This window comes from Bidens hawaiensis, unplaced genomic scaffold (genome assembly GCF_021521415.1).
Source record: "Bidens hawaiensis isolate Kalapana, Puna unplaced genomic scaffold, B.hawaiensis_p1.1 tig00020696_1, whole genome shotgun sequence".
NCBI classification, from domain to species: domain Eukaryota; kingdom Viridiplantae; phylum Streptophyta; class Magnoliopsida; order Asterales; family Asteraceae; genus Bidens; species Bidens hawaiensis.
Window position 1 is genome coordinate 213316 of NW_027493183.1, and position 21325 is coordinate 234640.

The following is a 21325-nucleotide window of genomic DNA, read 5'->3' on the forward strand; positions in this document are numbered from 1 at the left end:
ACGTCAATGACGTGTAAATGAAATAAAACACTTTTAAAGGTAGAATAAAAGATAAAGATTTCCTTGTAGACGTACACCTTGAAAACAATCGGATTTCATCTCAATAAGGTTCCAACTCATTTGTTTGTTTCCCATTTATGGTTTTCAAGGTTTGCATTCCCCACATTTTAAGGCTTTTGGAAAAGTTTGATCATCATCACAGTTTTATACTTTTATAATCCCTCTTCTAATTAGAGATGAGCTTGAAATGATATAAGCACTGATCGGTATCGATCTTGAAAATTGAAAATATTTGATATTGGTATCAAAATATTCGGTTCAATACAGGTATTTTGTGCAAAATTCGGTAAATGCCGATACTGTATCGGTACCAGTACCGAAAACTCAAAACTTAGTACGGATTCGGTACTGACAGTACCAAATCGATACCGGTTTGGTATCCTACCGAAAACGATCATCCCTACTTCAAATAGATTTATAAAGGTTTTTAACACTTTAAACTTTCAATTTTTTAGATTCATCAGAGCATTCACAATAGCTCATCCATAAATATGTGAGTATCTATATTTATGAAGTAGTTGTGAGCGAAGGAGGAGAATAACTTATTGTTCATGAGTAAACTTGAAAACACAGTGTTTTTCATCTATAGGTTTGTAATACTTTTTGAAAGTAGTTGTTAGTGAAGTATAGATAAATATATAATGATACAAATGTAAACAAAAAATATTACTTAATTAAAAATTATAGAGAAAAAATAGTAGTTTATAATGTAATTTTTGAGATAGAGATAGATGATCTACGGGAATGCTGACATACTTTCAAATTTAGAGATTAATTTGACGTAATATACTTATATTATTGTTTCACTGGTTACATTTTTCAGCGCTAGAATATACATCCAATTTAATTATTAAAAGAGAATGAACAAGAATAAAAAATCACAGCAAAAAGGTTGTTTGCAACGGTCTTATGCTCCATCACCGATTATCACGAACTTAGCACCAATGAAGTTCTATATATATCAACTCAGTTAATTGATGATCAGAATATATAGATCATTGTCAATGTAAACAACTAAACTAAACTAAAGTTTCATAATCATGAAATACTTGATGAAGGATGAGTTACTTATTAAAACATAAAAATTATGTAGTATTGAGCCCACATGCCTAAATAGATATTTAAGGTTAAAATATCTTAGTTTCCTTCTGATATCTATATATTGTCCTTTATCCTGGTTTCATCCATGTTTTCTTTTAAGAACCCGGGATAGGGGATTTGGCGACAATCATTCAATAATATTATTAGGCTCTCTATCATGTTCATTGCGCCACAGCGGCCTCATACATACAAAAAACACTAGGCGCCGCCACCACCGAGAACAAGAAGAATTAGTTACTTGGATAGTATCTGGACTTTAACGAGAAGAATTTTACGGGTAAGATATCATAGGATAGTATTTTTAGTTATGCCTAGTAAATTCTTGGCCACAATAACTAAAACCTATCTCCAATTTCTCTTTTAAGGGATGTCTAAGAAAAGGAACTTCCAACATGAAGCTTAGGGTTTATGCATGATTTTTAATTTGTTATGGTTTCTAAAATTTAGGATTGGCGCCTAAATTTTAGTTGTCTCAGCTTTAAAAGTAAAGGTCAGTGACTGATTTGTAGGAATGACATAGAGAGAAAAAGACAAGATAACAAGTATTTGGTCTCGTTAATAGTTATATCTTTGATACCATGAAAGTAAAGGCAAAGATATTAGTGATTATAGCGATGCCAAGTTGTTGGGGTAATCTGGGTTTACTTAAATACCAAATGAAGAAATCGTAACAAACATTAATATGAGCTAAGAGGTATGAAGTATATCATTCTAGATTACTGTGAATGAAAATTGATTTTCCAAGTTACTGATAATAAGACAAGTTTCTACTGATCATTAGTTGCTCATAAGCATCTTAGTCTAGTAGTGACAACTTAATGTCATCAGTGGTAGCTGCGATAAGTGGAAACTGATCGTCAATGACATTATGGGTAAGCTATAATTGTGCAACAATATCATTTTAAGCAGCATCTGGTTCCCACTGACATAACTGATGCGGTCACTCCCCAACTGCCTTGCCTTTTCACAAAAGATTGCGACATTCAACTCGAATCATTGTGTTGATTCAATCCCTGTATAATAGATCGTATGGTCTGATTGAATATATGTAATTTAATACTTGGTTTTTTAAATAAAGAATAATATCTCGTTTTTGAGTTAACACTTTTATCTTTATTAGCATATAGAATTATGTCACATAATACTTTAATGTGAATTAAATTTAAAACAATTAATGGAGTAATAAGAACTCTAAATCCCAAAAAAGAGACTGCCTATAGATTAAATATTGGTGTTTGAATATTGTTTCTAAGTCCTACCGACACGACGCACCAAATAATTGTCAGATGAATCATGGATGTGAAATATATGTTAGTGATATTATATGTTGACCATAATGATCTAAGTATTATTTTAGGATAAGAAAAATATACAAACAGTGTAAACAATTTAATATACAAGTATATAACTGAAATATCTTAATTAATCAAAACGTGATATTTACAATACATTTCTTTTTTATTTGTCTTCTACGGTACTAGTGTGGACGGTGGCAAGTGTCATACAAGAACGTAATCGGACGCATGCATGATGTTGGCTACGACACACCCAACTCAGAAATCAAATGTTCGTCGGCATAGCTTCCTTCGTTGTGTCCAAAGTTGCAATATATAAATATATATAATCTACATTCTACATTTATAGTGGAGTATGCAATAATCTAAATGACATGTGCTTGTTAAGCTTCAGGAATAAACAACATTAAATATATATTGCACATAGCATGTCACACACACACACATGATTAATAGCGTCTTAAGACGAGATGTCAACCGTCTATACTGATTTTGATTCTCCATGTCTATCTTACGCAGAAGCACCATAAAAAAGGAAACCACAATAGAAGAGGCATTAATTCTTTATGTACTCTTGTTCAACATGTGAACTAATTGAGTCATACTCAATTCAACACAATATGCAGTCTCTCTTATGCATATAAGCTACTAGACTGAAAACGTTATAATAAAATCACACACTCTTTATTTTTCTGAGCAAAATGTATATATGTTCTACCTTCTAGACCATGACTTCAAATATTCAATGGATATATTGAAACTTCGATACTTTATTAAAACTCGCATTTGAGGGTTTCATGTACACATCTTTTGATTATAAGTTCCTATTAAGTAAATGAGTTTCGACATCCATTCGTTATGTTTCGTAGTTTTAATATGTCATAGGCTAATTAGAATCCTAACAAATTAAAGTAAAGCATAACTATCAAATTATTACCCTTTTTCTTCTAGTTTCCATATATGATTCTAAGTTTTCAACAAATGCATATCCATGGTTTTCATCTTAGTCGATCAATATCATGATTTCATGAAATGTTTAGCTAAGTTGCATAACTTTTTAAGTGAATATAAACTTGCATTCTACGGTCATACTATTCTAAGTGTTTCCAACCACATGCATATAATATTTTTTGACAAAGACCAACACATATAACTCTTGCGCCAAAGTTTAAATTTTATGATTATTAATGAAGAGTCTTGATCGGAGAATCTTGATGTGTAAGGTGCCTCTCTCATGTGGTGGCAAACTGGCAATTAATGCTATAGTGTATATGTATAGAAAGTAAAAGTAGATTTAGTTTAGATATGTTTTAAAAGGACTAAAGAAATATTTTCAATTAAACAAAATGTATTAAAATAAAGGCGTTGAATCAGGTGCTACGTTACTAAAATTAAGTAGAACAATAAACCTTGAAGTAAACAATTCCAAGAAGATAACACTGAAAAGGACACATAAACTTTATAACTCTTATAAATATTGAGATCATCCGGTTAAATATCTAAATATTATATTCGTATATGTAGATACGTACTTATAAAGATATATGAGCTCTGCTAGTGTTTTAGACTTGTGTTGTATATATAGACCTCTCGCTTCTTTTTAGTTGGGCTTTTTAATAGAAGTTATCGTTTGAAAAAAAAAGATATGTCAATGTTTTTTTCCCCTAAATTGATCTTTTAATTAATCTTTAAAAAAAGCAAAATTGAATTTTAATGATCAAAACCAATATCTATAAGTCATTTATAATTTATATTTATGACTACAATTTTACAAATAGCACTTATTACTCAATTTTGCTTTTATTGTCAACGATATTTTAATCTGAAGATTGAAATATCATTTATTGTATACATTTTCATACACGTCATATGTCATGTCATTAGAGCCATACAAAGTTACGTCTATGTTACAGTGCGATTAACACTCCAAGAAAATGAGAGTTGTAAGTGCCAGTCCAGTTATTAATATTAGTTATAGTCGACCAATGGTTCCTAATTTGAATTGTTTAAATCCAATTTGCCTAAGAAGTAAAGCTCATCTAGAAAAATGAATTTTGCTCGAGGAGCATCCTTTCTAAGTTCAGCATATAAGAAGCATAGAGTACTTATTTTACCCTAGACTAGTGATTATTATTATTATTATTATCTTGTAAGGATCAAAGTTAAATACAATTCGTTCTTATTGTACGAAGCGAAGAAAGAAAAGACTTGGTGTCAAAATTGTTACCTTGAATAAAGTAATCACGATGCAACACATATACGACTAGCATAATTATAATTACACTGCAATTTTACTAACCGAAATAATACTTATTACACTTATTCAAATGTGTTGTAGCATATTATATTATATATAGTACAACAAAATTAACTAGTTTAATAATATTTAAACTAGCTATTAATTTTAACGTAATTATTATTATACTAATTTAAAACTTTCTTGCAGCGAATTAATGTCACCGTTTATTTTTTGCTTCACTACGTACGCTTAAAAATTGAGTATGTCCTCTTACTCATTAACGAAAATGACAAAAGTTATAGTTTACTCACAAGGAAAAAAGAAAAAAAAAAGATGTAGTAAATATCCAGTTCTCTTAAAAAGTTACTACATCCGATAAAAAGTCACCACATATGTTTTTAGTTACCTAACCGTTAATTTCTGATCTCACAAAAGACAAAAACCCATATATATACTTCAAATCTGTTTCATATGTCCTAAATATAAAGATAAGCACGAACATAATTATGTCAACTCTAATCCCCTATCCCATCTGTATCTAACCCTAACCCTAATCTTATTCCATATCTTGTAATAAGCATGAACTCACTTCATACACCTCTTCAAAACCCTAAACCTACCATCCAATTAAACATAACATCATCAGAAGAACCTGTTTAAAACCCTATCTAGATCACCTTAATTCATCACACACTTTATTTCACCAATTAATTATTCAATTTAGTTGTTCGTCTTTAGAGATATGGATCCAGCTTCAGCTCACTCTCTTCCACCTCCGTTTCACACAAGAAACTTCAATTTGCACCAGTTCCAGAGTTCCGAAGCCGATGAACAAAGCGGTACCAGTGGTTTAAACATCGGCGGTCACAAATGCGAACGAGAAGATCAAAAGAACACGGAAGATATGATGAACAACAGCGGCGGTGGCGGTGGTGGCAGTAGTGACGGCAAAGAAGGAGATATGGGAAGAAGACCCCGCGGTCGTCCTTCGGGGTCTAAAAACAAACCGAAACCACCGATTATTATTACTAGAGACAGCGCTAACGCGCTGCGAACTCATGTCATGGAGGTATCCGACGGTTGTGACGTTATGGATAGTATTAGCACGTTTGCTCGCCGCCGCCAACGCGGTGTTTGTATAATAAGTGGCACTGGTACCGTCACAAACGTTACACTCCGGCAACCAGCGTCGCCGGGGTCAGTTTTGACGTTACACGGAAGGTTTGAGATCCTGTCTTTGTCAGGATCTTTTCTGCCACCGCCAGCCACACACCTGCTGCCACAGGCTTAACTATTTATTTAGCTGGTGGTCAAGGGCAGGTGGTGGGCGGTAGCGTGGTGGGAGCGTTGCTAGCGGCGGGGCCAGTGGTTATCATGGCCGCGTCGTTTAGCAACGCTGCTTATGAACGACTTCCTCTTGAAGAGGAAGAGAGTACTTTGCTGGTTCCTGGAGGCTCACTTGGGTCTCCGGGAGCCATCACACAACCACCGGGTCAACCACAACAATTGATGTCGGATCCTTCGATGTTTAAAGGTATGCCACCGAATCTACTCAACTCAATTCAATTGCCGAATGATGGTTACTGGAGTAACAACGGCGGTAGTCGCCCGTCGTTCTGATTAATATTCATGAAGATCACAATTTGTGTGACTGCATATCATCGATCTAGCAAATCTTCAGGTTTAAATTCTTTGATTTAGTCTTTTGTTGTTCCTAATTTATGTCAACTATTTTGCTTCTTGATAACATTGTGTTTTAAGGTTTCTTGACTTGTGTTTGATGTTAAGATGACAATGTATGATTTGTAATGTAAGAACCTTTTAAAATTTTGATTCTTGATAATTTTATATTTTTATATTACCCTTGCATCCTTTTTGTTTACAAACACATATATAACATCCATTATTTTTAGAACCGTTTTATTTTTAATCTAACATTTATCGGAAAACTTACGATATCACGTCAATACAATGATAACAAGATCATGTTTAGCAACACATGCGCTAGACATGTGTCATGTAACAATAACAATGTTAGAGTAGGATACCAGTAAAAGCAAGATTTTAACGGAAGAGAATTAGATGCTTATCATAACACCTTAGTAAAGCATTCTAGAGCTGTTTCATTGGTGGAAACAAGTTGTATGTAAAGCATCCATAGTTGTGTTTTCTTAAATCGCATAAACATATTTGAATAAGTACAAGTTACGCTGCCTGCATTGGTTTGGTTATTTTTGGAAATAGGGATCAGATGCTTTGTAATGAAGCAATATTCAAAAACACAAATTTCTTTTTATTTTATCTTTTACTCTTGATTTACCTGTGTTTGTCTTAATTATAATACCAGAAAGGGTTGTGCTAGATAGAGTAATCAAGGGGAAAAAATAGAACAATAAGTTGATATTAAGTTAAAAAGATTTAATGTACCACAATTCATCCAACGATAATAATAGCATTATTATAATTAAGTAATCCGCACACAGACACATGTAGTAGGTTAAGTGGGCATCAACTGCACGAGGGACAACTGTATTACACTATTATGGTTCATAGAGTCACAGTGGTTCCTAGAAGTTAGTTCTCTATTATTTTTTGAAAGTTACAAAGCACTCTTTTTAAAATGATGTCAGTACTAGATACATGCTTTCTATATAGTTTAAATGGTCGAAAATTTTTATGTGACAAACAACACAACGAAATAACAAAAATATCTCAGATATTGATATAATTTCTTCTATTGTTCCATCATAAAGTTTAAGTTACCAAAGGGATCACACGAAGCAGTTTTCTTAAAATCTTTGGTTTGTATGGTTTACTGTAGGTTAGGTAGTGGCACATGGAAAAGCATACTAATCTATAGTGGTGTACTTCTTTTTTTGAAAAATATAGAGGTGTACCAACCAATGGGGTTGACACTTTATATTTAACCAAATCAATGAAAACCATGTTTTCTAATATAAAATCACAAATATTTATCATGTATGAATATGAGATGTTTAGACTACCAATATGTTTCACAAGATCAAATCAATCGGGAGGATCCATTATGTAGGCCAAAAGCATATTATCGTCAATAGCTGGTGCGGTTGAAGGATCCATTATATATGTCACATGTCGACCGGTAATATCACATTATCGTCAATTTTTAAAGTCGTATGCAATAAAATGCACGCATCCATCACGTTCATAATCTTTTCCAGCTTATAAGACCGGATGGCCTTCTAAGTATACCCCATCTAGCTTTTAAAACAACGAAAAGCGTGTTCAAAATCTTTTTATTTTTTGCCAACTCATGCATCTTCTTGAACTTCTTTTCTGTTGATTCGATTATATGGAAAGCTTTCACAAACGTGAACCAAGTAGGATAGATCCTATCAATAAGATAGTAGCCACGTCATTATTGTTGGCATTTTACATGAAATGGACACCTTGACGCGGTTGCAAGCAACTCGTTAGTAGATATTGGAGATTTTTGGCAAAATTGATGTCGTTGTTTGAGATGGATGGACCACAAAATGCATGCATGCTAAAACCACAAATCATTTGAAGCCACTGTGTGTAACGTCGTGAAACTCTTTTTCAGCCTTTCGTATAGGCCCTCCTGAAATCATTCAAACATAGGCTTGTGTGTATAATTGGGTTGGGGGGGGGGGGGGGTCAGTGGTCCAAATAATCGTTCAAAAAGAAAGATATATGCGTATTCTTACAAAATTTTTAAATCTAAAATAATCTTATCCTCTTATTTGTAGATTGTAGAAGTATAATAATTAGCAATTTATAATTGTTAGAAAAACTAAATTATCAAAAATATAGCATTACTAAGAGTATAATAAGATATTTGATATTTTAAGTTGGTTTGTCATGAGCTTAAGATCATGTTTTGAGTAGGAGTATCACCTGTAAAATTTTAAACTAAACTACAATATAAATGCGTACGCACGGTACTAATGAAAAAAACTTGTAAAGCCAATGTAATGCCAAATGGTTGTGGGCGTATGCCTGTATGGGACATAATTTTAGAACACGGTTATAGAAACTCGTCTCACAGCCATAGCCGGACCCAAAGGGAAATGAGGGTGGGCCAAGGCTCACCGTCTAGCTCTAACATGTAGTCTCGCTCTAGTTCGTAGCGTAATAATAAATTGCTCAATTTTCTTGTTTTAGTCTAACTGTCAACCCTCCAAAACTTCAAGCCAAAGGCTCAAACAATTAAATCTAATCCTGATTGGTATTTTGATTTTTTAATACATCGTGTGATCGTGAATCAACTTCTGCCTCCCAGACACCGCTTCGACTTCTCACATTCTGTCCCTCACCCTGTCGCGTAGCCCAACTATCACCGCCTATCCGTAATGTGCCTCCATACAAAAATTTCTTGTATCCGCATCTGCTCATATATGACTAAATGCGGTCCCTACTCCCTAGTGAAGAGAAGCAAACCGTTATTGATGTTGTTTTAGTTTACTTTTTTTTTTAAACATTTTTCTTATATGCATTAAATGGTTAAATACGTACTTGAACGTTTACATGTAGGAAAAGATTAGAATAGCTTATCCGAGCAAATTAAATATACCTCACGTCTATTCGAAACATATGAATTTAATTAAGTAAAATGATGTAATGTAACATGATTATAAATATCTCTCATAAATATGACTTTTAAATAATCTTAAAGACATAATAACAGGATGTTTGTATTTGATATTTGAACATGTAAACACATGCAACAGTTAGATGGGCTTCACTTAAGCATTAAATGGATCCGTAAGGAGGCCCAAAATACGATGTTCTTTGCTTCATTTTTTTTTTATTTTTATTATTATAGTTTACTATTATCACAAATCCTCAAAACGAAACTCGTAATCAAGTTATGCACCAAAACCTTTATTAATGAATAAACTCTTATTGCCGATATATACGTTCAGCTTCTCACCAAATGATGAAGAAGACGATACAGTAAGTCAATATCAAACAAAGCAATCAGCACGATTGTTAAACAATATTAAAACCCAAGTAAACCAATGAAAATGATGAGCGTTTAGGGTAAAACAAAGACGATGACCCAAGACCGAAGGCTTGCCAGCTTTTTTATCTTGATCCACCAGCTACAAGCCCAACACCAGCCCAAATTCAGCCCATTTAAACATGTATAAACAAATACAAAAAATAAACCAACAATTAAAACTAATATAATCATATTGATATATTTAATATTATTATTTGCTATTGAACTAAAATCTATATATCCTATTAAAAAAATTCATTTTAACTAATTCTTATTGGTCAATTCGTTTTGTTTTCATAAATATCAAGCCATATTATAAATTCTTCTAAATATAATAATTCAAAATTAATTTTATATTTTGATTCAGACGGAACCGAATTAAATCTTTTAACCCATAACCCGACCGAATTCAATCTTGCAAACCCATCGCCCTAAATCTTCATTGTATCTTCTTCCTCGTCTTCCAAAATTCACCCAAAAACTGTGTGTTCAACGTGTCTTCGTCTCTGCTTCTTCTTGATGTTTTGAATTGTATGACATCTCTCGCATTCCCATTTCCGATTCGATTAATCCATGCGTTAAGTGTAAGTATTATTATTATGATCCTTTTTTTTTTCAATTTTCAATTGCTTATTTAGTTATTTGTGTATCATGTAAATCAATTGGAGAAGACTACCTACATATGCTTATATCTTGTGAATTGCTTATGATTTTATCTTTAGATTATGTAATTCAATTGTTAATCAATTATATGGATTCATTTTATAACGATTCCCACCAAATGTTTGATGAAATGCTCTTGACCATATTTGATGACTGCAGTCTTGTGTCGTTCATTCTTTGAAATCAAAATGTTTAGAGAAGCGATGTACTCTAATCTTAAAATTCTACTTATCTTGCATCCATCACAAATCGCATACATATGTTACAAAGATACTTAAAAAAGACTTTGATTAAGATTATTAGTGTACTTTTCTTGCCTGATGTTCACTACTTGAACACCTTTCTTGCTTTTAGAAACCTTTATTATTTCTTCTATTGTCCGAGTAAACACTTCACCTGGTTCATATTGTTGAGCTCATGAGCATTATTATTGATTTTTTTTCTCCACTGGCACCTGCCCCTTTATTGACCTCACAAAATATTACATATGATCTCACTTGGATTGGATCACAAAAATAATATTGCTTCCGTATTTTCAAGTTTTCAACCACTGGCATTTTCTAATTGTTAGTAAAAAGTTAAAGAAAACAACCACATAAACACGTTTCTTCTAATTAGTGAAGAAGTTTAAACCGTGGCATATTTAAACAAAACAACCTGGTTCTTGCATGTTCGCTGCTTATTAATTTTGATTATTATTATGGTTCTTATGTTACATATGTATATATGTATATGTGTTTATTGTTTTTAAAATTTTCTTTCTGAATCCATCACAATCGAAGTTATATATAATTTACTATAAAACGATTACAATAAAGTGGCAGGCAAACGGGCAACAAGCTGCGCCGCAACCCCCTTTTAAAATTTAAACATTCACTTTACTTTAGATCTTTTAATTTTACTTTTAAATATGGTAATGTACTAAAATCAAGGCTTGGCATTCCTAACTTGTGTATACTTATTTAAAGAATGCCGAAATTGTTCAACAGTTTTTGTGATGTGCCTTTAATCTCAGACCGTTTACATACAAGTCAACTATTTTCTATATATAAAATTACAACTGTTTAATGTTGCAATAAAAAATATTTTAAAACATGCATTCTATTATTAAATTAACTTACCAAAATTAATATGTTAACCTCCCAATAAATCATTGTAGTAACATAGAGTTGTTTCACAGCATCATCTTTTCAATCCATTTCATAAGCCTTCTGATTATAAGTGTAATTTCTATTATTCAACTTGTAAATGCATGTATGAACATCAATATCAGTGCTTTGCTAATTGCTTTTATACGATTTTTTAATTTCAGAAACATCCAAATGGAGCAACAAAAGCTAATCATGTGGAAGAATGATCTGGATGTTCTTAAAAATGACCGTGTTCTGAATGTTCGTATTTTGAAGTTATGGTGCTTATTATGGTGTTTAAAGGATGATTTAGCAGTTGGATATGTATCTTCTTTTTTAAAATTCAATTAACCTAATTCTAATTATAAAACTTTTGTAACCTTTATAGAATTAAATAATCTAATATTCAAATGTATAAGTATATATGTTTACTGTATAACGGGCTGTGACTTCAATCCTCGTGTCTTTCTAGTTCTTTTGGTGGCATGCTTATTTTTCTATTAGTGTTTCTGGTTGTAATGGTGTTTCTAACGTCTTGCTAGTTTGATAAATATAAATTTTGTTAGTCGTTCAAAAAAAAAATATATGTTTAGCTGACGAAATTACTAATTTCCACCCGTGTACTACACATGTTAGTAACCTAGTATCTATATATTTGAACAAATATCTATATATTTAAATTGTTGCCTTTCTAAAATAATAATAATAATAACTAACTATTGTCATTATTAAACGGACACAACTCGTATTCATATTACGTGGTTTTTAAATATGCTTAGTTTATAATTAACGTATTTAACTCGAACGTATACGTAAGCCATTATTAGTTAGTCAATTTCAAATCATCAATTTAACTCTGGCAATCCGAATATGGTAATCCAACATGATTACCGTTTTAGCAAAACCGACAACTAGCAACAAATCCTCTTACTCTAAAAACAGTTTTATTTGATGTAATTCTTATAATGGATCAATGTATTATTTTTAAAGAAATGAAAGAGAAGTAAATATAAATATTCTAATAAACTTCTAATTAGTGATTTCTAGCCGTACAAATTCGTAAATTAGGAATATCATTAGTATATAAGATTCACCATCGACACCATGACAACAATTAGGATAGATATTCAAGACTAAAAAACTTTTCTTATTAGCTATGCGTGAAAACAGATTTGACAAAACAAAAATATGTGTCACAAGTTACGACAATTTTTGTGAATTTAGTCTCCTCAACTGTAATCTAAAATGCTCTTTCATACGAATTTGGAACTTGTTAGTATACCCCACGTGGTTTTAAACTTTTAATAATAATAAAACATACATTAAGAGAAATTAGAAAACCACCGAATGTGTCATTCGTGCTAAATATAACGAATAAGCTTCTAGGTACACATATTGAAGTGTAATTTGTCATTAAAAAATGGTAGATCATTGTGTAAACACATGTGAAAAGATTTAGAGATAAAATTATGTAGAATACTTCAAAATATTTATATATTGACCTTACGCTAGTAAGTGTATAAACTTAATAGTTTGCCATGAGCGAAGGTGATCAATATTGGACCTATTAGTCTTAGACAAGTCTTAACCATGTGAAGAAACACTAATCGACCCCGGGCAGATTACGGATAATCTGGGGGTTAAATAAATGTTTCCCACGAGGGGTTAGATCCGGCAAAGATGGTTCTTCTGATAACCTGCAAAACAGACACCGTGAGCTCGTCACTGAGAATGGGGGGGGGGGGTACCTCATTGTGACCACCCTCCGGCGTGAGAATCAGACTAGATTGCTCTTGAATATAAGTGTATATTAAGAGAATGACTAGAACCGATATCAGGTAATATATCAAGATATGAGATATGAGATAAGATGAGATGATCATACCATTCCAAGGTGTTGGAGTATTTATAGCCGAAGGTAGGTTTCCAAGAAGGTACAGCCGGCTGAATAGTGTTCCTGTTCTGCCAACTGTGGGCTACGCACATGCCATGCTGGTGGTTGGTGGGTAGGCAGCGGCTGATAGTGACAAGGCCGGCTGTGTACTATTCCTGTTCCACCAACTGCAGGCTATGCACGTCCTCCGACAGGTTGGTGAGTAGGCAACGGCTAATAGTGACATACAGTACAAGAGCGTGCTGCTCGTCATACTGTTGTCAGTGAGCTGTCGTATCTTTGGTCAGATCTTTTGTCCATACCTCGTCAGGTACAGTACAAAAGATCCTCCAGTATCGTACGGACTGGCTCATTTGGGCGGGAGTATTCCCGGCTTTGCTCATTCCTTCTTCAGGTGACATTACTGAATTATTATGAGAGTTAAGTGCCTTGTGCGTGTAGCCTTGCTGCGCGGGTAGCCTTCCCTGATGGCTTGTATCCGCAGCTGCGGGAACAGGCGGAGTACTTCACCATTGGGAGGCTTTTCCTGCGGGACCAGCTTGCGTACTGCGCGTAAGGACGTCACGTCTCTGAGCATGGTGGGTCCTGCGGATCCAGTTGGTCTCTGCGCAGACGTCCCTTAAGTTTTGCGGGTTCAACCGCGCAGACGTCCGTTAAGGAGTCTTGCGGGTTCAACTGCGCAGACGTTCCTTTTCAAGGTGAGTCTTGCGGGTCCAACTGGGCTCTGCTGGGACCTATCTCTTCAAGTCCCCCCAGTCCAATATTCTTCTCATGAATTGTTAATAAGTGAGGTGAACTTTTGGACTTAGGCAAAGGGTTTTGAAAAGGGTTTAGTTTTATGGTTTTCCATGGGGATTCTTCCCGCGGAAGTCTTAATGTCACGTGCAGAAATTCCCGACTTTTCTGCTTGATCTTTGGGTGTGATGCGGGTAGGTCTGTAACCTCCAAGCAAGTCAGGAGCGTTGAGTTCCACTTGTGTAGATTCTCCATGAGGTTTTGGTAGTTTTGAACATAGTGATCAATTATGTTTAAACAACCAATTCCATCTTGGAGGTTCAAACAATCTAGTTCTCGACGTTCCCGCTATGCGGGGATGTTATTCCCGTTTCCGCAAGCACTGCCCAGAAGATCCTTCTTGGTTTCACCCTGCGGAGTGCTAGGTATGTGAAGGGTTTCGCCTTGACACTGTACCCGCACTCGTCTTATAGTTACTTTACTTCCAAGGTACTCCTGGCTTCAATTCCCTGCGGGTGCTAAGTATGTGAATGGTTTTGCCTTGACACTGTACTCGCACCCGTCTTATGGTTACTTGGTTGCCGAGGTATTCTTGGCTTCAATTCCCTGCAGGTGCTAAGTATGTGAAGGGTTTTGCCTTAACACTGTACTGGCACTTGTCTTATAGTTACTTGGTTGCCAAGGTAAGGGGTATTTTCCCGCTTACTTTTGAATCTTTTTGAAATTCGAAGAGTTGGTGAAAGGATAAGAACAGTCCAAACTGTTGAAACGTCGTCCGACGGTTTCTTCTGACAGTGTCAGGACGTGCAGGAAGTTATGGCGACGTGACAGTATATGGTCATTCCAGGCGCTTTTTCAGGCGTGTGGGCGCGATTTTTCGGGCGCGTGGCCGCGAAATTAATGGCACGCGTCCTTTCAACAACTGTTGCCAGCTTGCTCTTTGCCACGTGTCATAGTTTCATTGCACCTGCGATTTCTCTCTCTTCCGCATTAAATTCATCGCATTAATTGCGATGAGTATATAAAGGGCGAGAGGGTGCATCTTAGTCCACACTTTCACTTCTCTCTTCATCTTCTAAACGATTTCCGGCGAATACTCACTATTCCGTCGAGCATTCTTCTGAAATCGTTGTTCTGTACATCCAAAACATGTCTTCTACCCGTGATTTTGAGGCCACTGCCGAGGAGTCTGAGTTGTTCGTCGAGAACCCGACGTCGACGTCCGAAAAGGACGACAAGAGCACTGCTGGCGAGTGCCAGTGCGCTCTTCCTATTGACCTCTACCAGTACATCGTCCGGAAGTTCATGCTCGAGCCGTTCAAGCCTGAGTTTCCGGAGCCACACCAGACGGTGTACGATGCCCCCAAGGGCAAGATAGGGGTGTACGCTGCATTCTTCGTTTATGGGAATCTCAGGTTCCCATTGACGAAGTTTGTATACCGTGTCTTGGAGAGGCACGGTGTGCATCTGACGGAGGTACAACCGATGGCGATCGCCAAGATCCGCCACTTTGAGTGGGTGTGCCTCATTCTGGGCGTGGAGCCCCACGTTGATCGGTTGATGACTTTCTACTCCTGGAGGTGCATCCAGGGGTGGTACACCTTGGTCAATCGGATCAAGGGTTTGAAGATCTGCGCTACCGAGCGCAGTCTTCGGTCGTGGAAGCGGGAATTTTTCTATATTTCCGCTCGCGTCGTCCCCCTTGCGATGACGTTTAAGAATGGGAGAGCACTCCCCGCCCTTCACGCCCTCAACCACCAGGAGGCGGAGTGGTTCGCCAAGATCTCCCGGATCCAGACTCCGGTGTACCGCTTTGCGGAGTCCGGGATGGTGATTTACTGGATCCACAGGACTTAAGGGACGTCTGCGTAGAGACCAACTGGATCCGCAGGATCCACCATGCTCAGAGACGTGACGTCCTTACGCGCAGTACGCAAGCTGGTCCCGCAGGAAAAGCCTCCCAATGGTGAAGTACTCCGCCTGTTCCCGCAGCTGCGGATACAAGCCATCAGGGAAGGCTACCCGCGCAGCAAGGCTACACGCACAAGGCACTTAACTCTCATAATAATTCAGTAATGTCACCTGAAGAAGGAATGAGCAAAGCCGGGAATACTCCCGCCCAAATGAGCCAGTCCGTACGATACCGGAGGATCTTTTGTACTGTACCTGACGAGGTATGGACAAAAGATCTGACCAAATATACGACAGCTCACTGACAACAGTATGACGAGCAACACGCTCTTGTACTGTATGTCACTATTAGCCGCTGCCTACTCACCAACCTGTCGGAGGACGTGCATAGCCTGCAGTTGGTGGAACAGGAATAGTACGCAGCCGGCCTGGTCACTATCAGCCGCTGCCTACCCACCAACCACCAGCATGGCATGTGCGTAGCCCACAGTTGGCAGAACAGGAACACTATTCAGCCGGCTGTACCTTCTTGGAAACCTACCTTCGGCTATAAATACTCCAACACCTTGGAATGGTATGATCATCTCATCTTATCTCGTATCTCATATCTTGATATATTACCTGATATCGGTTCTAGTCATTCTCTTAATATACACTTATATTCAAGAGCAATCTAGTCTGATTCTCACGCCGGAGGGTGGTCACAAGGAGGTACCCCCCCCTTCTCAGTGACGAGCTCACGGTGTCTGTTTTGCAGGTTATCAGAAGAACCATCTTTGCCGGATCTAACCCTTCGTGGGAAACATTTATTTAACCTCCAGATTATCCGTAATCTGCCCGGGGTCGATTAGTGTTTCTTCACCATGTAACGTTGGGAACAAAGTTACTAACCTTGTAGTTGCATGGTCGTTGTGATTAAAATGTTGCATGTCTTGCTTCATTTCACATTAACCTTTTGGGGTTAGTGCCTTAGTGGTAGGCCATCCAATGTTTTAAAAATTGGAATTTTATTCGTACCGAATTAGATTAAAAAATGGTACAACCGGTTGAACTGGGTTGTACCAGGAGGTTCAACTAGATTGTATAGTTTACTCTAAAATCTCCTATAAATGCAACTTTAACTCTAAAAAAAACTAAAAAATACATAATCTATAATAAAATATCATCCAAAGTTAATCCTAGGGGTGTTCATCGAATCGAATAACAAATTTTCAAGTTAAATCGAATCGAATAATCCAAATAATTGTTTTTTTTGCCAGTATTCGTATTCGATTAAAAGTTGAACTATTCGATTCGTATTCGTATTATATGCCCAATTCGAAATTCAATTCGAATTCGAATAAATTCGATTTTCATTCGAATAAATACAATCTAACTCAAGTTTACCTATGCTAAAAATTTGAAAACCATAATCATAATTGCAAAAGAAACATATAAATTTAAAGTAGCTACAATACCACATGATAATAAATTCAAAACTAAACTACAAATAGTATGAATTCAAAATATTCAAAACGAGAAGTAAATAACACCCATATTAGTATAGGCTAGGAAACAATAATATGGCATATTGGGTTTAATAATTTGTAATGGATATTTATTATTTATGGATTTGACACAAATAAAAAAATATTATATATATACATATATGTATATAATTTGAATTCGAATTTCGAATCAAATAATAAATCATAAATTCGTATTCGATTCGTATTCGATTAATATACTCGAATACGAATCGAATTCGAATTTTTTAAAACCGAATTCGAATCTTAATAATCGAATTTCGAATGTTTCGAATACGAATCGAAATCTGAACACCCCTAGTTAATCCATATTCAAAAAATAATACAAAAGCACTTGAGATTTGGATACTAAATCAGTCAATTGCACAATATCAATATGGTATAGACAGTTAGAAACGACCTTGATATTGAAGCTTCAATAACAGATTAGTAGTTCTTATACAATTGATTTGAACTTCTTGTTTAATCAATTATTGTATAGTCGGTTAGCAGTTCCAATTGTGAAGGATGAGTGAATCGTTAGGAAGCTAATATTATTTAGGCTAGGCTAATAGTAATTGGTAAAAAACTGGGCCCGACAAAGAAAAAAACAGTGGGCATTAAACCAGTTTAACAGTATAAACCGGTTTTATAGAAAACCGGTCGGTTCAATGTCTCTCAAAATCGCTTAAATAAACCGGGTACAAAATACCAGGCTGCTCACCGATATTACGCTTATTTATTCTGATATAATTATTATTTATTCTATTATAATTGTTGATATTACGTTTATTTGGAGATATTTTAGTGCCGAAAAGATGTGTATAAATTCATATACATCAAGCTACCACTAGAGGATTTCATAAAACAATAAAGAAAATACTAGATAGAATATTAATAATTAAAAACAATATACAATATTATGGGAAAACAATAACAAGCAAGTCCTGCTAAAGTGTACCATTTTTTCTAAAGGTCCTTAACCAGAATATTACGTCTCATAAAAAAACTATCATAAACCATGTCTTTAGAGAGATGTAACTTTGTCAACTCTTGCCCAATTTGTTCATCCTATTTCCATAATGCTAGTTTCCACTGCTCTAATTGGTATCATCTCTTGGTTCTTATTCACATGACTAAATCATCTCAATTTACCCTTCCAAATATCATCTGATATATTAGATAATCCTATTCTTTTCATTTCCATAATTTATTGATTAAATCGAAACAGAGTCAAGCGGACAACAAGCTGCGTTGTTACCCCCTTTTGAATTGCAAAACCCAATCTTTTAAAAACTACATTTGCGGATCTTGGCGTCATAACATTACTATACATGACCCGTTGAACACGGGTAAGTAACTCCACAGCTTCAGTCGCGAGAAAACCAAAAATATCAAAAGCAAAAGGAATAAACACATGTTGATTGTCAAGACACACCTTCTCATGTTTGGTCGTCTTGCCTGAAACAACTTTCAAAGCAGCTTGATCGGCTGTGAAACCACTATTCTCTAAACCCACCATAAAAAAAACCCCGTTAAATCCACACAAATATGTTATCTGGCCTAACTTCACGTGTCCAAACATTTATCCCGTCATTCTCATCTCTGTTATCCCTCAACTTTAGGTGGCCTCACAAATGTAAATCTATTAAATAAAGTAAGACCATGTATTACTACGTATGCTGATATTAAATTAGAAAAGGCATCTTGGAAAGATATACAGGTTTTACGGGACAATGTACCTTTACTTATACTTGTTGACTTTATTCACTAACAAGATTCTTTTCTTATCTTATCTTATTTTTATTCATTAAATATTAAATATTAAATATCGAATTTTAATGATGAGTTACTTTATTAATATTAAACAAGTGCATTAATTGGATGTGGCTTAATGGTATGGCATTTACTTTACAAGTATGAGGTAAGGGGTTTAAATCTCACTATCACCAATTTATAAGGGAGATATAAGGGATGACCCTGGCTTGACAGGGTTCGAGTCCTGATCTCACCCGGTTTTACCGGCTCCTCGTTGTCGTGCCGTTTGGCAAGCGTGGGGTCGGAATTTATCCGGGGAATCCCTCAATAGGTGGACCGCTAGGGACTCCGTCCGTCCGGACTCGTGGCCGGCTCGGGCTTCCTTTAGCCAATAAGGACTGCGTATGAGGTACCCGACGTTACTTAGTTGTTGGTTAAAAGAAAAAAGAAAAATATTACAAAAGTAGACGTTGCATTGATTAATAATTTAAAGCTTTATATCACCAACTTCGCAGTACCTATAAGGCTATTCTATCATTTGTTTCCCCAATTTTATATAATCTCATTCTGTTCCATTGGCATTATTATATCATTATCATTATGACGTATGAAGATGATAAAGTTAGCTTGTTGAAGATCTCAATTGAAGAACCCAGAGACGATTATGCGAAATTAAACGCACCGGCGGTGTCTGGCCATGGCTTCTGGTGGTGGCTAAAGCTTGCTTTTGTGCTAATGTTTTTAATTTTTTTGGGTGTTTCGTTTATTATATGGGTTGGACCGTTTCTGATGAATAAGGTATGTTAATTAATTAACCCAATTTCTCACTCAATTGTTGATTAAAAAAAAAAAAAAAACCCTGATTTGTGATTTGATTGAACCCTAAATTGAATTCATTTCCAGGAGGTTATTCCAGTATTGAATTGGGAAACAGAAGCTTTTAGTAAGCCAGTGTTAGCAGTTATAATATTTGCTTCAGTGGCATTATTCCCAACTGTGTTTATACCGTCCACGCCGTCAATGTGGGTGGCCGGGATGAGCTTCGGGTACGGTTTCGGGTTTCTATTGATCATTGGTGGAGTTACAATCGGCGCGTCGATTCCTTATTTCATTGGTTCTCTCTTTTACCACAAAATTCAAGTGAGTGTTAGTTTAATTGGGGAGTTAGGGGGGGGGGGGGGTTGGCATTTAAGCTAACCACAATGCCAAACACGCCCTTTATGATCATTTACGTCTGTTAGGAGAAAATTGCACAAATGGTCGATATGGTTTGTTTAACCGCTAATGTTGATATCAGTTAGTTTTTTACGGAAAAGTGATGGCCACGTGTCATTCATGTGAGGGTAATTGTATTTTATAACGGAGATTTCTCATACATTATTATCTCAACTATTGTGGTTATGTAGGGGTGGTTAGAAACGTACCCGAAGAAAGCGTCAATCTTGAAATTAGCCGGTGAAGGAAACTGGTTTAACCAATTTCGAGTGGTTACATTGTTAAGAATCTCACCTTTTCCATACATGGTCTATAATTATTGTGCTGTCGCGACCGATGTCAAATACGGTCCGTACTTGTTGGGAACGTTATTGGGAATGGTGCCTGAGATTTTCATTGCAATATACACGTAAGGTTTTTATGTTTTACAAATTATTGATTTGACACGTTAAAAAAGTTGTGGTTTTGATTTTGGTATGGTTATTGTAGGGGTATAATGATCCGGACATTGGCAGATGCTTCAACCGATGAACAGGCACTTTCGGCAATGCAGATTGTTTGTACGGTTTTTGGGTTTTTGTTGACTGTTTTGACCACCGTGGTGGTTACGATTTATGCTAGAAGACGGCTGAGTGAGTTACAGAAGGATGAAGAGCAGTTATTGTTGCAGTAACGTGTTGAGAGGTTGTTAAGATAAACAAGAACTAACAAAACAAGGTGTTTTTTCATTGGTTTTAGTACATTAGTGTTGAACAATATCTTTGTTTTGTTTGTCTTGATTCCCTTTATGACCTTATAAAGTTGTATATAAATG

At 35.7% G+C, this 21325-nt stretch overlaps 1 protein-coding gene and 1 pseudogene across 1 annotated transcript; both read left to right on the forward strand.

Moving 5' to 3' along the window:
- The first annotated feature begins 5437 nt into the window (after positions 1-5437).
- LOC143561513 (AT-hook motif nuclear-localized protein 24 pseudogene) lies at positions 5438-6322 on the forward strand (annotated as a pseudogene).
- A 13574-nt stretch (positions 6323-19896) lies between these two features.
- Positions 19897-21219, forward strand: LOC143561514 (uncharacterized). The gene is made up of 4 exons (XM_077049579.1): positions 19897-20094; positions 20200-20436; positions 20703-20920; positions 21001-21219. The coding sequence occupies exons 1-4, from the start codon at positions 19897-19899 to the stop codon at positions 21182-21184; spliced, it is 837 nt and encodes a 278-aa protein (XP_076905694.1). The 3' UTR covers positions 21185-21219.
- Positions 21220-21325: the final 106 nt, after the last annotated feature.

Bases quoted from the DNA above. Each gene is read 5' to 3' on its own strand.
- LOC143561514 (XM_077049579.1), top strand. From the start codon at position 19,897: ATGACGTATGAAGATGATAAAGTTAGCTTGTTGAAGATCTCAATTGAA. The intron at 20,095-20,199 runs GTATGTTAATTA...ATTCATTTCCAG, and splicing joins GACCGTTTCTGATGAATAAG to GAGGTTATTCCAGTATTGAA. The intron at 20,437-20,702 runs GTGAGTGTTAGT...GTGGTTATGTAG, and splicing joins TCTTTTACCACAAAATTCAA to GGGTGGTTAGAAACGTACCC.